The following is a 12604-nucleotide window of genomic DNA, read 5'->3' as shown; positions in this document are numbered from 1 at the left end:
ATCATCGGTGCAGGGCTGGGAGGAGGAGCAGCAGAGGTCCCCTCTCACACTTGAGGGGCCTGAAGTCTCACTAGTGTCACACCATTTCTGCAAGGCAGGCAACAGCACAGATACTAGCACCTTGGTGGGAATTCGAACATCAGCTAGCGTCCTGGGGTACTGTGGTGAGCGCACTTCACAGTCGCTGGCAGAGACAGAGTGCCCATGGCGCCAGCAGTCGAAGGACTGCAGGGGACCAGGCATGCTCTGGAGTTGACCGCGATGCAGCAGGGACAGGAAATGCAGCCGGGTGTGCGGGAGCATCTGAGGGAGGCTATGCTTGGCTTGGTCTCCATGGTAGAGGAGTCTACGCAGACGATTGCTGATGCAGTGAGCCACATGTCTGAGCGCCATGCGTCCTCCATGGAGAAAGTGGTGACTCTTGAGAGCCTCCTCCAGGAGACCCATCAAGGCTTCTTGAGGATGCACTCTGAGCAGCAAGCCCTCACATCGGCATTGACCTCAGCTGGTCAGTGTCAGTGTGGGAGATGGCCTGGGCATTAGCTTTCCCAGCTCGGCGCCCATCCATCCATGGTGAGCAGGGAGGTCCGAAGCGAACTAATGTCAGTGCAGCAGCTGCCTGACATCTCTGCAGGCACCTCTCAGGGCTCTGGATGAGGGTGGTAGCTCCTCCGCTCCTCTCCCAGTGACCGTAGCATCCGGTGAGGCTGTGATGACTGAGGAGATGCCAGCTGTGGAACTGGCAGCTCCCTCCTAGGTGGGGCCAGCACTGGCTCCACAGGCCAAAGGACGACTGCCAAGGTCATCGAGACTGACAGGTCAGCAGAGTGAGCAGGCTCTCGATGCCACTCCGAGCGATGGGGCAGCACCAAGACGGAGCACCCAGAAATGTAAACATAAGGCATCTTTGGCACACCACGGGTTTTTCACTGGTGCTTTTGTATTGGCCAGAGATGAGGTCTTTATGATTTGTTTTGATTTGTAACACTATATTGTATTTTTTTTGGAATAAGTTGGTTTGCTTGACTTATTAAATTCAGATATGTCACCATGGCTGTGGGTGCCTCTTTTCTTCTGCATATGTATGGTTTCCAAAACTGTAATGAGTGCTCTGTTGGGCATTCAGCTTTATTAACAAGGCCCTTAGGAACTGTTCCTAACCTGGGAGATTTTGCACTTAGGTGTCGAGTATCAAGCCTACTGCCCAGGTTTGTCCTGGAGGTCCAACTCTGGTGTGCTAGCTGAAGGTTTGTTGGATTAAAGCCTCCCGGGTGTCCTTGCCTCCCCAGAGTATGCTGGGGTTAGCGTCTACCCCCTCAGCATTTCCCTGTGCATGCTCATCCTCAGACTCACTGCTGGACTCATAGTGTGCAGCCACAGCCACTTCGTCGACATCTTCAGCATCCATTGCGTCCTCCCTTTCCAGTGCAAGATTGTGGAGAGTGCAGCATGCAATCACTATCACCGAGACGTGATATGGGCGGTATTGGAGTACGCCTCCTGAGCAGTCCAGGTATTGGAAGCTCATCTTGAAAAGACTGATGGTTCTCTCCACCACAGCCCTTGTGGAGGTGTGGCTCCTATTGTACCATTGCTCAGCTTCTGTTCTTGGATGGCGGAGAGGCATCATGAGCCACCTTCTGAGGGGATAGCCCTTGTCACCCAGCAGCCAACCATAAAGCCGGGCTGGAGCATTGAAGAGCCTCGGCACCTGGGAGTGTTTGAGGATGTAGGCGTCATGGGAGCTGCCTGGGTACCTTGCACAGACTTGTAGAATCAGCATCCTGTGATCACACACTATCTGCACGTTCATGGAGTGGAAGCCCTTCCTGTTGACGAAGGCACTCGGCTCACTGCTGGCACCTTGATGGCCACATGTGTGCAGTCTATTGCATCCTGGATGTGGGGCAAGCCAGCAATGGCTGCGAAGCATCTGGCTCACTGTGTCTGACTTGCCTGGTGCCAATGGAAGTGGATGAAGGTCAATGCACACCTAAACATAGCAGCTGTAACCTGCTTGACAGAAGTGTGGACAGCTGATTGGGATTCACCGCAAAGATCACCCACCGACCCCTGGAAGGAGCCAGAGGCACAGAAGTTGAGGGCAGCTGTGACTTTTAGAGCCATTGGCATGGGGTGTCCACCCACACAGTTAGCTGAGATCTCAGACCCTATCATCTGACAGCAATAGATAGTTGACTATCTCCCTTGAGAGATGGAGCCTCCTTCGGCACTGCACATATTGAGGTAGCTGCTTCGCCGCCTGTATACCCTGGCAGCAGGATAGTGGGTTCTTCTGCAGCACCTTCTGCTTTGGACTACCTCTTGACCCTTCGCCCCTTGTGCCTGCGCCCGTCCTTCCAAAGATGGCTCCCCGGAGGCTGAATTTGCAATCCTGGCCTTCTCCCCCTTCTAGCCCTCTCTTCCTCCTCAGGGGAGCTGCCTCCAGTGGATAGTTCAGCTCCCATTCCCAGGCTAAGAGAAGACTTCCTGAAACCTGCAGGCCCAGAAGAGATTACTCACTGCAGAGCACTGACCTGAAGGTTAAGAGTCCAGAAAAAGCAGCTGGTATGCGTTTTGAAGTACTGCAGATCACACAGCCAAGTTTCAAGAACTTTCAAAAGTAAATGCATGACTGTGCACACTTGCGACCCCAGTGAGCCTTCTTGTCCTGCCTGTTGATGAGGTTAATACAAGTGTGTCTACCCGCCTGTCCATTGTGCCCGTACACCTACCTGAAGATTGCATGGGCGCCGAAAAATTGACGTCGATTAGTGAGTCAAGTACCTTAAGTGGCCCGTTAATTAATGACAGGCGCGATTCGGACATCATCATGCACCCGCCCAGCGACATATCGTGATGGCGCGCGGTGACGTCGGAATGCTTGCCCGATGTCACCGCACATCATTTTACATGCGGGCATGTAGAGCCTGCCCCCCGCACGCCAACGGGATAATTCTGCCTGTAGAATCATACAGTACAGGAAGCCATTCAGCATATTGCACCTGTGTCAGCTCTATGAAAGAGCTATCTATTCATTCCCACTCCCCTAATTGTTTCCCCTTGGCCTGCATATTTTTACCTTTCAAGTATTAATCCAATCCCTTTTGAAATCTATCATTGAATCTTCCTTGTTCCTTTTACATCACAACAGCTTGCTGCATATAGCACATTCTACTCATCTTCCCCTGGTTCTTTAGTCAATTATTTTAAATCTGGTTACAGACCCTCCTACCAGTGGAAACTGTTTCTCTCACATTTTGAACACCTCTATTAAATATCCCTTAACCTTCCCTGCTCTAAGGAGAACAATCCCAACTTTTCTAGTCTCTCTACGTAACAATTCTGGTACCATTCTAGTAAATTTCCTCTGCAACCTCATCAAGAATTGGTATCCTTCCTGAAGTACAATGCCCTAAATTGGGCCCAATATTCCAGCTGAGGCCTAACCAGTGATTTATAAAGCTTCACCATAACCTGCTTGCTTTAGTACCTGATGCCTCCAATTATAAAGCTAAAGACATTGCATGTTTTTTTTAAACAGTCTGATCAACTTGTCATGCTGCCTACAATGATATTAATGGACATACTTATATATTTCTTACCTTTGGGTCTCTTTTTGGTTTTTGACCTCAGAGAGGCATAATGAAAAGACTGTAAAAAAAACAAACAGGATAACTAAACATTTATAGCCAATGCACTGATGTTTTGTACATAAAGCACAATGAAAAAAGGTATTAATTGTCAAGTTTATAAAAGAAGCCATGTGGTTTATTTCATATTCCACAATTCATTCATCACAAGCCAATACAAGTGGCACAGATGCTGATGTTAGTGCTTTTCAGTGCTGGTACTACAGTGACGACTGTTGAGAACCAAAAGGGTTCAAGATTTGACTACACGCTGGAGGGAGCTGTGCAAAGCTGACAGTGACTTCTAGGAATCCTTCATCAGTCCTACATGAGAAAGACTACTAGGGAATTCAGTACAGAACAACAAGCACAAACATCATCTGCATATCAAAAATCAACAATCAGTACTAATGCAGTGCTTTGACATCACTCAGGAAAGGTAACAGAAGCCCACCTTTTTACTGAGAAACTATGAAAATCACTTCAAGGTTCCACTTGCAGACACATATGAGGCAGTTTACCCTTGGGCTAGATTTTCCACCTGTTGAGTCTGAATGGGATACATCTATCTCCCTTAGTTGTTTCTGTCAAGCAGAACTTAAAGAGCCACTAGGGTAAATTGGAGCATAGGAACAAGAGGAGTCGGCCATTCAGCCCTTTGAGTCTGCTCCTTCATTCAACTAAATCATACCTCATCCCAATCTCCACTGTTTATCTGCCTTTAATCAATATTCCTTGACACTCTTACCTCATAAAAATCTGTCTTGAAAGTTCAAATTGACCTGACCCCAGCATCCATAACCTTTTGTTGAGGGGAAGCTCCAGATTTCCACCTTTCAAGAAAAAGTGCTTCATGATTTTACCCCCAAGTGCCTTGGCTCTATCTTTAATCTTGTTCCAGATTTCCCCCACCAGATTAAACGGTTTCTCTGGATCTACCCTATTAAATCCCTTTTAACATTTTAAACATCGCAATCAGATCACCTATTCTCTTTGGGGGGGGATTCAGGTGCGTGCCTGATTTGTGGGTGCATGGTTTTCAGTCCATTAAAATGGGCAGAAAATGGAGGACCTGTAAATGGGACACTTGATATGTGGTCCTGGCTCTAAAGCTCTGCATCAGCTGCACTAAAGGCAAACATTTTGCCCCCAGTAACTGTATGAAAACATTTCTGTGTTTTGACAACTGAAGTTAGGGAATACAAACTGCATCAGAGCATGTCACAAGAATATTAGTGTAATGCTTGCATATGATATTGAATGAAGTGGCATATGGCCTATTTGTTGTTTCAATCAAGACAGTGGCATGGATTTTCAACCTTGAGGCAGATAGGGGGAAATCAGGAAAATTCCCAGCTTAACCCGCCAAGGCGGGAACTTCATTGCTTGGGGCTGGATGTGAGCTGGAGTTGGGTCAGCCTTCTTGGGAAGAAGCTTGGAGACAGACATGGGCTGTCGGGTGCCAAGGCAAGCTGTTTAATCTGCCTGCCTCAGTGCCATGGAACGTTGTCCCAGTCAGAAAAAAAACACAAAGACCCTCAAGCCCTCACTCCTCAAATCCTTTCACTCTCCAAACACTCCCCATGCCCTATTCATGTCACCTTGTGCCCCCCACACCTCCTCAGGCCCTTCATGCTCCCAATGCCAGGCTCTGGAACTTCTATGCCCATTGTACACTTTCTAGAACCAATAAACACCACAGTGTAATGTGGTATGTGTAAAGAAAAACATTTGAAAAAGTGTAATCTATTGATCACTTTCTCCAATGAAAAAAAGTCTGCATGGCGAGCTAATAAAAGTGTTAATCATACAGGCCCTTTGAGGTTTCAAACACTATAAACTACAAACACTTGAAACCACTTAAGTTATGTCAATAAACATTGTGAAATTGAAGCAGAGGTCAGAAAGCCTGAGCTGTCAATCAAACAGTTTCCTCTGGATTACAGGTGCTCTGTTATTCTAATAGATGCCGGAGCTCTGAGCCAAGCATACAGGAATGGAGCTGAGAATCCCACAACCGGGACGTGCCCGCCATTTTTAAAAGGTTCCCGAGTCAACCTGACTCAGTGAAAATCCAAGGCAGTGTTCTTTTAAAGGAAATTTAAAAAAAACAAACTGCTATTTTGCACATAACCATAAACATGCAAGGGGTGAAATAGGACATTGCCCGAAAAGGGCTCCTGCTGAATTGGCGGTCGGTTTTACACTGTGTCCTTTACCACTGGATGCTGTGTAAAATGGACAGCCAATTTGCTAAAAGCACATTTTGCTCAATTGCCTTAAACCAATTACATCCCCATAATTCCTATTGTTAGTAGCTGAAAATACAGGAAAGAAACAAGATAATTCCAGTATTATATATGTATTTTCAACCTGCTGTGCCTATGCACTGGAATAACTAATTGATGTCTGGGAAGATTCAGGGGTATGGGCAGTGAAATTAGCTTTGCAGCACAGACACAATGGGATAAATTGCTTCCGTCTGTGCTGTAAGCTTCTATGGTAAATCTATAGTATATAGCTTATAGAGAATATGTTTTCGCTTGTGGGGAGACCAAACTAGGGGCTATAAATATAAGATGGTCACTAATAAATTCGATAAAAAATTCAGGAGAAACTTCTTTATAGCTATAGAGTGGTTAGAATGCAGAACTTGTTACCACAAGAAATAGCTGAGGCAAATAGCATTGATGATTTAAGGGGAAACTAGGTAAGTGCATTAAGGAGAAAGGAATAGAGGGTATGCCTATAGAGTTGAATGAAATAGGGTTGAGGGGGTTTATGTGGTGCACAAACACAAGCATTGATCTGTTGAGCCAAATGATCTGTGCTTTAAATTCTGCATAATTCTATGTAATATTGTGATATACTCAGCACTACTAAATCTGTTTTGAGAATATGTATATTAGAGTTTCCAAAGAACGACTGGCAAGGAATTTCTACAAGAGAGCTTAATAAAAACCATGAAATGCACTCTTAAAGACAAAATTGAGGTGAGATTTATTCCACAAACAGTACATTTTCCACATTATGTAAGCGTCACAAGGCAACAGATCGGTACCTTTTAGAACCATCTACTAGCAGTGTACATCATAAATAAAAAATAAGTAGCCTGTGCGTGAGGTATATCACACAGCTAGTCTTGAATAATCCTTTGATCAAATGCTCTCCAGACAGCTTGACGTACTTGCTGTCTTGTCACATAAAGGCCATCTAAAAACGTACTGTATTGATTGAGTTTGAATGGAATTCATGAATATTATTCAGAAAGGTCTACATAAATCAAATAGCACCATAGGAAAGAGCAACATTTAGCAATGTTACAGCCCTCTAGTATCATCCATGCAAGTTAATTGAACTCATATTATCAATATGGACATTTCCTACATTTTACACAATCGACTACACTTCAAAAAATACTTAATTGGCTGTAAAGTGCTTTGGGATATCCTGAGGTTGTGAATGGTGCTTTATGAATGTCAGTTTTTCCCTTTTAACAAGACAGGTAGTGTGGAGATTACTCCATTGCTCTCCTTGCAGAGAGGTTCTGGACAGCTTACCATATGCCTCTATCTAACTGTCAAGCGGAACTCAGTTGTGAAAATTGACAAGCCTCGTCAATATGTTTGCCACTAGTAGTGTGGTCACACAAACTCCGTCCAAATATGTCATAGCGTGGTAAGAATAGTCCTGTGTCAGAAAGTGAACTTGTCCAGATGGATAAATTCTGTGGTTACTACAGCAGGTCAAAGGTTGAGTATTTTATTTTGAGAGGTTCATCTCCTGACTCCCCAAAGCCTGTCCACCGTCTACAAAGCACAAGTCAGAAGTGTGTTGGAATACTCTCCACTTGCCTGGATGAAAAGCTCCAACAACTTAAAAAGCACAACACAGTCTAGGACAAAATGATCTGCTTGTTTGGCATCCCATGCATCACCTTAAACATCCATTCCCTCCACCACCGGTATACTGTAGTGTGTACTATCCATAGGATACACAGCAGCAACTCACCAAAGTTCCTGTGATAGCACCTCCCTTACAAAATCTGCCAGCCAGAAGGTTATGGGCAGCCTATGCAGGCAGCACCATCATCTTCAAGTTCTCTTCCAAATCACATACCATTCCAATTTGAATACAGTTCCTTCATGGTCATTGAGTCAAAATCCTGGAGCTCATTATCTAATTGAACTGTGGGAGTACCTTCACCAAATGGGACTGTAGTGACTCAAGTATAATGCCCACCACCACCTTCTCAAGGGCATCTATGAACAGACATTAGATGCTGGTCTTCCTAGTGATACCCATATTCTGAGAATGAATAAAAAGAAAACTTGCACATGATACAGTGAAACTTGATTTTTGAATTGTTCTTTCTCCCACCAAACTGTGGATAACAAGGATGCCTACCCAAACATCTGATACATCACTATGAAATGTTTCCATTTGGTCACTGAGTTGCGAATGGTTTCTGATGTATGGCAGCAGTACACTAACAAATCTACTGCATCAAACAGTAACCAGAGTTGTTCCTTAGCATTGTAATCATTGACTGCCAAGTCACACTACACTGGAGTGGGTTTATTCTTGACACAGACTAACTAATCCTATAATTATGTTTCCTATTCGATTGACATTAGAGCAGTCAGAAATCGAACTTGGTAATCTCAGGAAGGAGAACCATCACTTTGTAATTTATTTTGAAAAACGCACACCAAATGTGTCTCTTCTGGTGATTCAATACATTATTTAGTACAGATACCTTTATCTGCAGGAGGCAAAACAAATCATCAATCAAATGCACTGTGGGAGCTTTCAATATTAAAACAAACTGGGTCACTTTAAAGATATTTAGCTGTCTTTTTACATTAACTTAGAAAGTATAACACACTCCACTTGGTTACTGCATTTCTCAGCATTTTCAAGATCTATGAACAGTTAGTATTAGTGAAACATAATGAAAGTATTAAGTAGATGTGAAGACATTTTGCAGGAAGGTACAGCACTGGAAACACTTGGCAGAATTAAATAAAATTGTTTTAAAATCTTCAATTTTCTGTTGGAGATAAACTTTTCAAAATCCTCATGTACGAGAATAATGTGGAACATGGAATATCTGATGCCCGGGGGATTCCACTTGAATGGAGGTTATTGGAGATGATGGGAAATTTAAAAAAGGCTTCTCAGTAACAAAAGTGAGTTTTTAACGAGTGTTGACCTTAACTCCCAAATTGCAGGGAACTCCAGGAAGCCAGTCTTTCTGAATAGGTCAATTTTTCCTCAACAATAATTCCTCAACTTTTCCACAACAGTAATTGCATTTATTTAGTGCCTTCAATTCAGCAAAACATCCCAAGCCAGTTAACAAGAACATTATTAATAAAAATATTGATAACAAGCCACAGAAGGAGGTATCAGAACAGATGATCAAAAACATTGTCAAAGAGATAGTTTTAATGAGCATCTTGCAGGAGGAGAGAGTCAAGAGGCAGCTTAGGGCAGGAATTTCAGAGCTTAAGGTCAAGACAGCCGAAAGGAAAGCTACCCATGATGGAGCAATCAAGATTGAACAAGAGGCCAGAGGAGCACAGAGATTTCAAAGGCTAGTAGGACGAAGGCGGTTACAGAACTGGGGTGGGGGTAGGGTGGGGGTGGGGTTGGGGTGGTGGGGAGAAGTCAGAGAAGAAGGCAATGATAAAGCTAGTGGAAGTCATCAGACAGAGGGGTAATAGGTGTACAAGACTGTGCAGGTTAAGATACGGGAGCAGAGTTTTGGATGAGCATAAGTTTATGCAGGGTGGAAGTTGGGAGGAGAACCAGGAATAGCCAAGTTTAGAGTTAACAAAGGCACAGATGTGGGTTTCAGCAGCAAATGAGCTGAAGTAGAATTGGAGTCGGACAGTGTTACAGAAGTCAAAGTAGGCAGTCTTGATGATAGAGTGAGAATGTGATTGGAAGCTCATTTTGGAGTCAAGGTTGCAAACGCTCTGGTTCAATTTCAGACAGTTGCCAAGGATGGAGAAGCTGTTCAAGGAGCAGAGTTTATGGCTGGGACTAAAGGCAATGGTTTTCAGCGTTTTGAAGGGATAGAGATCATTTAATATATTTTTTAATAAAATACCCATTCTTTGGATGTGAGCATCATTGGCAATGTAAACATTTACTGCCCGTCCCTAGTGGCCCTGAGAAGGCAATGGTGAGCCTTCTTGAGTAATGGCTTGATACAATTGAATGGCCTGCTAGAACACTTTTACAGCAGTACTTCCCAAACTTCTTGCTGCAATGCCATTTTAATGGTTCACATTTGGTGCGACCTGAGACTGAAAATTGGGGGGAGGGAGGGAAAGAGTTGCTGACCAGGCAGGAGACAGAGTTGTTGTGGGAGATGGGTGCGCAATGAAGTTATGCTAACCAACAATGGTGGGGAAGGTATGCAGAGTTCAAATGGCAGGGATACAAGCACAAAAAGAAACTTAGACACCTACCATTTTGCAGGCTCTGTTAGTGGCAGCAATTGGGCCTCAGAGCTTCTTTATTAGGACATGCCCATTGGCAAAAAACATTACGCACATTTAAAGGGGACTTGCAGCTGATCCCAGAAAAGCCAAATTTGATTCTGTGGCCCACAGCCACCATTGCTGCCTCAGAGCTTGCGATCCCAATTGCTTGTCCTGTGACCCCACTGGGGATCGCAACCCAGAGTTTGGGAACTTCTGCTTTAGAGGGGAAACTATTTAACAGGTAACTAGCCAGTTTGGTGTGGGACTGGATTCATATGTAGGCCAGACCAGGTAAGGGCAGCAGGTTTCCTTCTTTACAGGACCTTAGTGAAGTAATTCTGTTTTAACGATAGCCGAGGAAACAGCTTCATGATTACTTCAATGGGTGTCTGCTTTTTATTTCCAGGTTGCTTAAACTGCTATGGCGAGAATGGCATATTCAGGTGATGTGTTCATGATGGGACTAATTTCCTACCATTAATATCATGGCAATGCTGAATACTGGGCCAGATGGTACAATACTGGCATCCAGTGCTGATATGGTTGTGGGAAGCCTGCGCCCTGCCATGGGATTATAATTCTTCGTGGGGTAAGCTATTAGATCCTCTCGGAAATCTTGAATATTTAGAAAAGAACATTTTTTCTTTACCTGTCTCAGAGCCTGAGACCTGCCCCAGTGATCTCCCTTGAAGACAGGCAGGAGTCCTGCTTATTTATGCAAATCAGGTTAACCCTGGGAAATCAGCCACAGCCAGCAAGGCAATCCTGGGCAAACTGAAACTTTATGCTGTCAAAATTACGGCAGGGTTCTGCCCAAGAATGTCCAACCACTGGTTTTACAATTTATTTCTCAATAGGCATTTTAGCCAAACCTGTACATCTGCATACATGGTCATTTAGAATCACAATGAAGGTAATTTTGATGATTGTCTAAAACAGGCAATATTGGATCAGCCATTATATACCTCGACCAGTTTTTGTTCCCATTGAAGTCAACATGTTTCGTTGCCTCTAAAATACTTTAGGACATCCTGATGGAAGGCATAATATAAATGGGAGTTGAACAGGTTGAGGGATGACCTGATAGAGATCTTTAAGACAATGAAAGGGTTTGATAGGATAGATGTAGAGAAGATGTTTCCCTTTAGAGGAGTCCAAAACTAGGGACCATAAATATATGATAGTCATTAATAAATCCAACAGATAATTCAGGTGGAATCAGGGGGAGGTGGCGCTCTGATCTTGCTTTGATCTGGGAATCTTGCTGTGATTGGAGATGGGGTCTTGCTGTAATTGTGGGTCTTGCTGTGATTGGAGGGGGGGGGGGTTCTTACTGTTATCAGGGGAGGTCTTGCTTTGATTGGGGGTGATGAGGGGATCTTAGTGTGATTGGGTGGTCTTGGTGTGATCGGGTGGATCTTGTGGTTGTGATGGCCCATGCACTTTGGGAAAAACCTATAGTTTATGTTGGGGTAATGAACTAGGGTTCTCTGGAAGATGTTTTCTTGTAAAAAACAGTCAAGTGATCAAGCCATCTGGAGACAAACAATAGTTAAAAAAGGTATGGTGTGGTTTTGTTTTCAAGCAGTTTAGTCTAGAACAAGCTGACTGAAGGGGACATCTCTTTCAAGCAGAATTCAATTGAAATTCTGTGTGCTGGCTAGAAATGGTTAAAATCCTTGATAATTAAGGGTCTCTGCTAAAGTGAGTTGGATTTCTGGATAGCCAATCTGAGAAAAGAGAGAGAGATAAAGGGTGAGTTCCTAGATGCAAGACTTCAGAGTTAAAGATCATTAGAACCAATAGAGTTCTGACCTAAGGTAGCTACGCTTAAGATGCTAGCGACACCTGTAATGAACTGACAGGCTACAATTGTGAGACAGTTAGAGGAGGTTTGAAGAGACAACCTTACTAGAAATAAGTGGAAAGCCCAAGAGATCTCAACCCTTACATGAATCTTTGAAATAGTACTCAGACCAACTGGTTAATCTTCCAACTTCTGACTTGAGCTTCTGGAGGGTGTAAGTCAAATGGATGTAAAAGGAAATTTGAGTTAAGAAGTTCAGTTTAGAGTGTAAGAAACTGTGTTCATTCTATTTTTAATATCTTTAACACAACTGAGTATTTAAGGTGTGGTGTAGTTCTTATTACCCATGTTCTTTGATTTCTGTGTAGTAAAATACTTTTGTTTTAAACAGTGACTCTTGTGGCTTCATCCTTTTAGTAAATACCTGGGTTTCTGGATTTCCAAAAAGAAAAACAAAAATGGTGCTGGTCTCTACCAGGATCCATAACACTGTGATCGTGGGAGTGAGGGGAGTCTTGCTGTAATAGGGGGTGGGAGATGCTTTCATGCTGTAATTGGGGGAGGGTCATGCTGTGAATGAGCGGGGGTCTTGTTGTGATTGGGGTTGGTCTTGCTGTGATCAGCGGGCTCTTGCTCTGACTGAGGGTCTTGCTGTGATCGAGGGTCTT

The 12604-nt window shown here is 43.9% G+C and overlaps 1 protein-coding gene across 1 annotated transcript in view; it reads right to left on the bottom strand.

Annotated features, from left to right (window-relative positions):
- The window catches only part of si:ch211-26b3.4 (connector enhancer of kinase suppressor of ras 2), a 748930-nt gene that overhangs the window by 110702 nt on the left and 625624 nt on the right, over positions 1–12604 (bottom strand). Inside the window, exon 15 of the mRNA XM_041195459.1 lies at positions 3606–3654. Within this exon, the coding sequence (XP_041051393.1) occupies positions 3606–3654 (49 nt within the window). The remainder of the gene's footprint in view (positions 1–3605; positions 3655–12604) is intronic.

This window comes from Carcharodon carcharias, chromosome 9, assembly GCF_017639515.1.
Source record: "Carcharodon carcharias isolate sCarCar2 chromosome 9, sCarCar2.pri, whole genome shotgun sequence".
Lineage (NCBI taxonomy): Eukaryota > Metazoa > Chordata > Chondrichthyes > Lamniformes > Lamnidae > Carcharodon > Carcharodon carcharias.
Note: the sequence above shows the minus strand (reverse complement) of the source record. Positions and strands in the feature narration are given on the sequence as shown.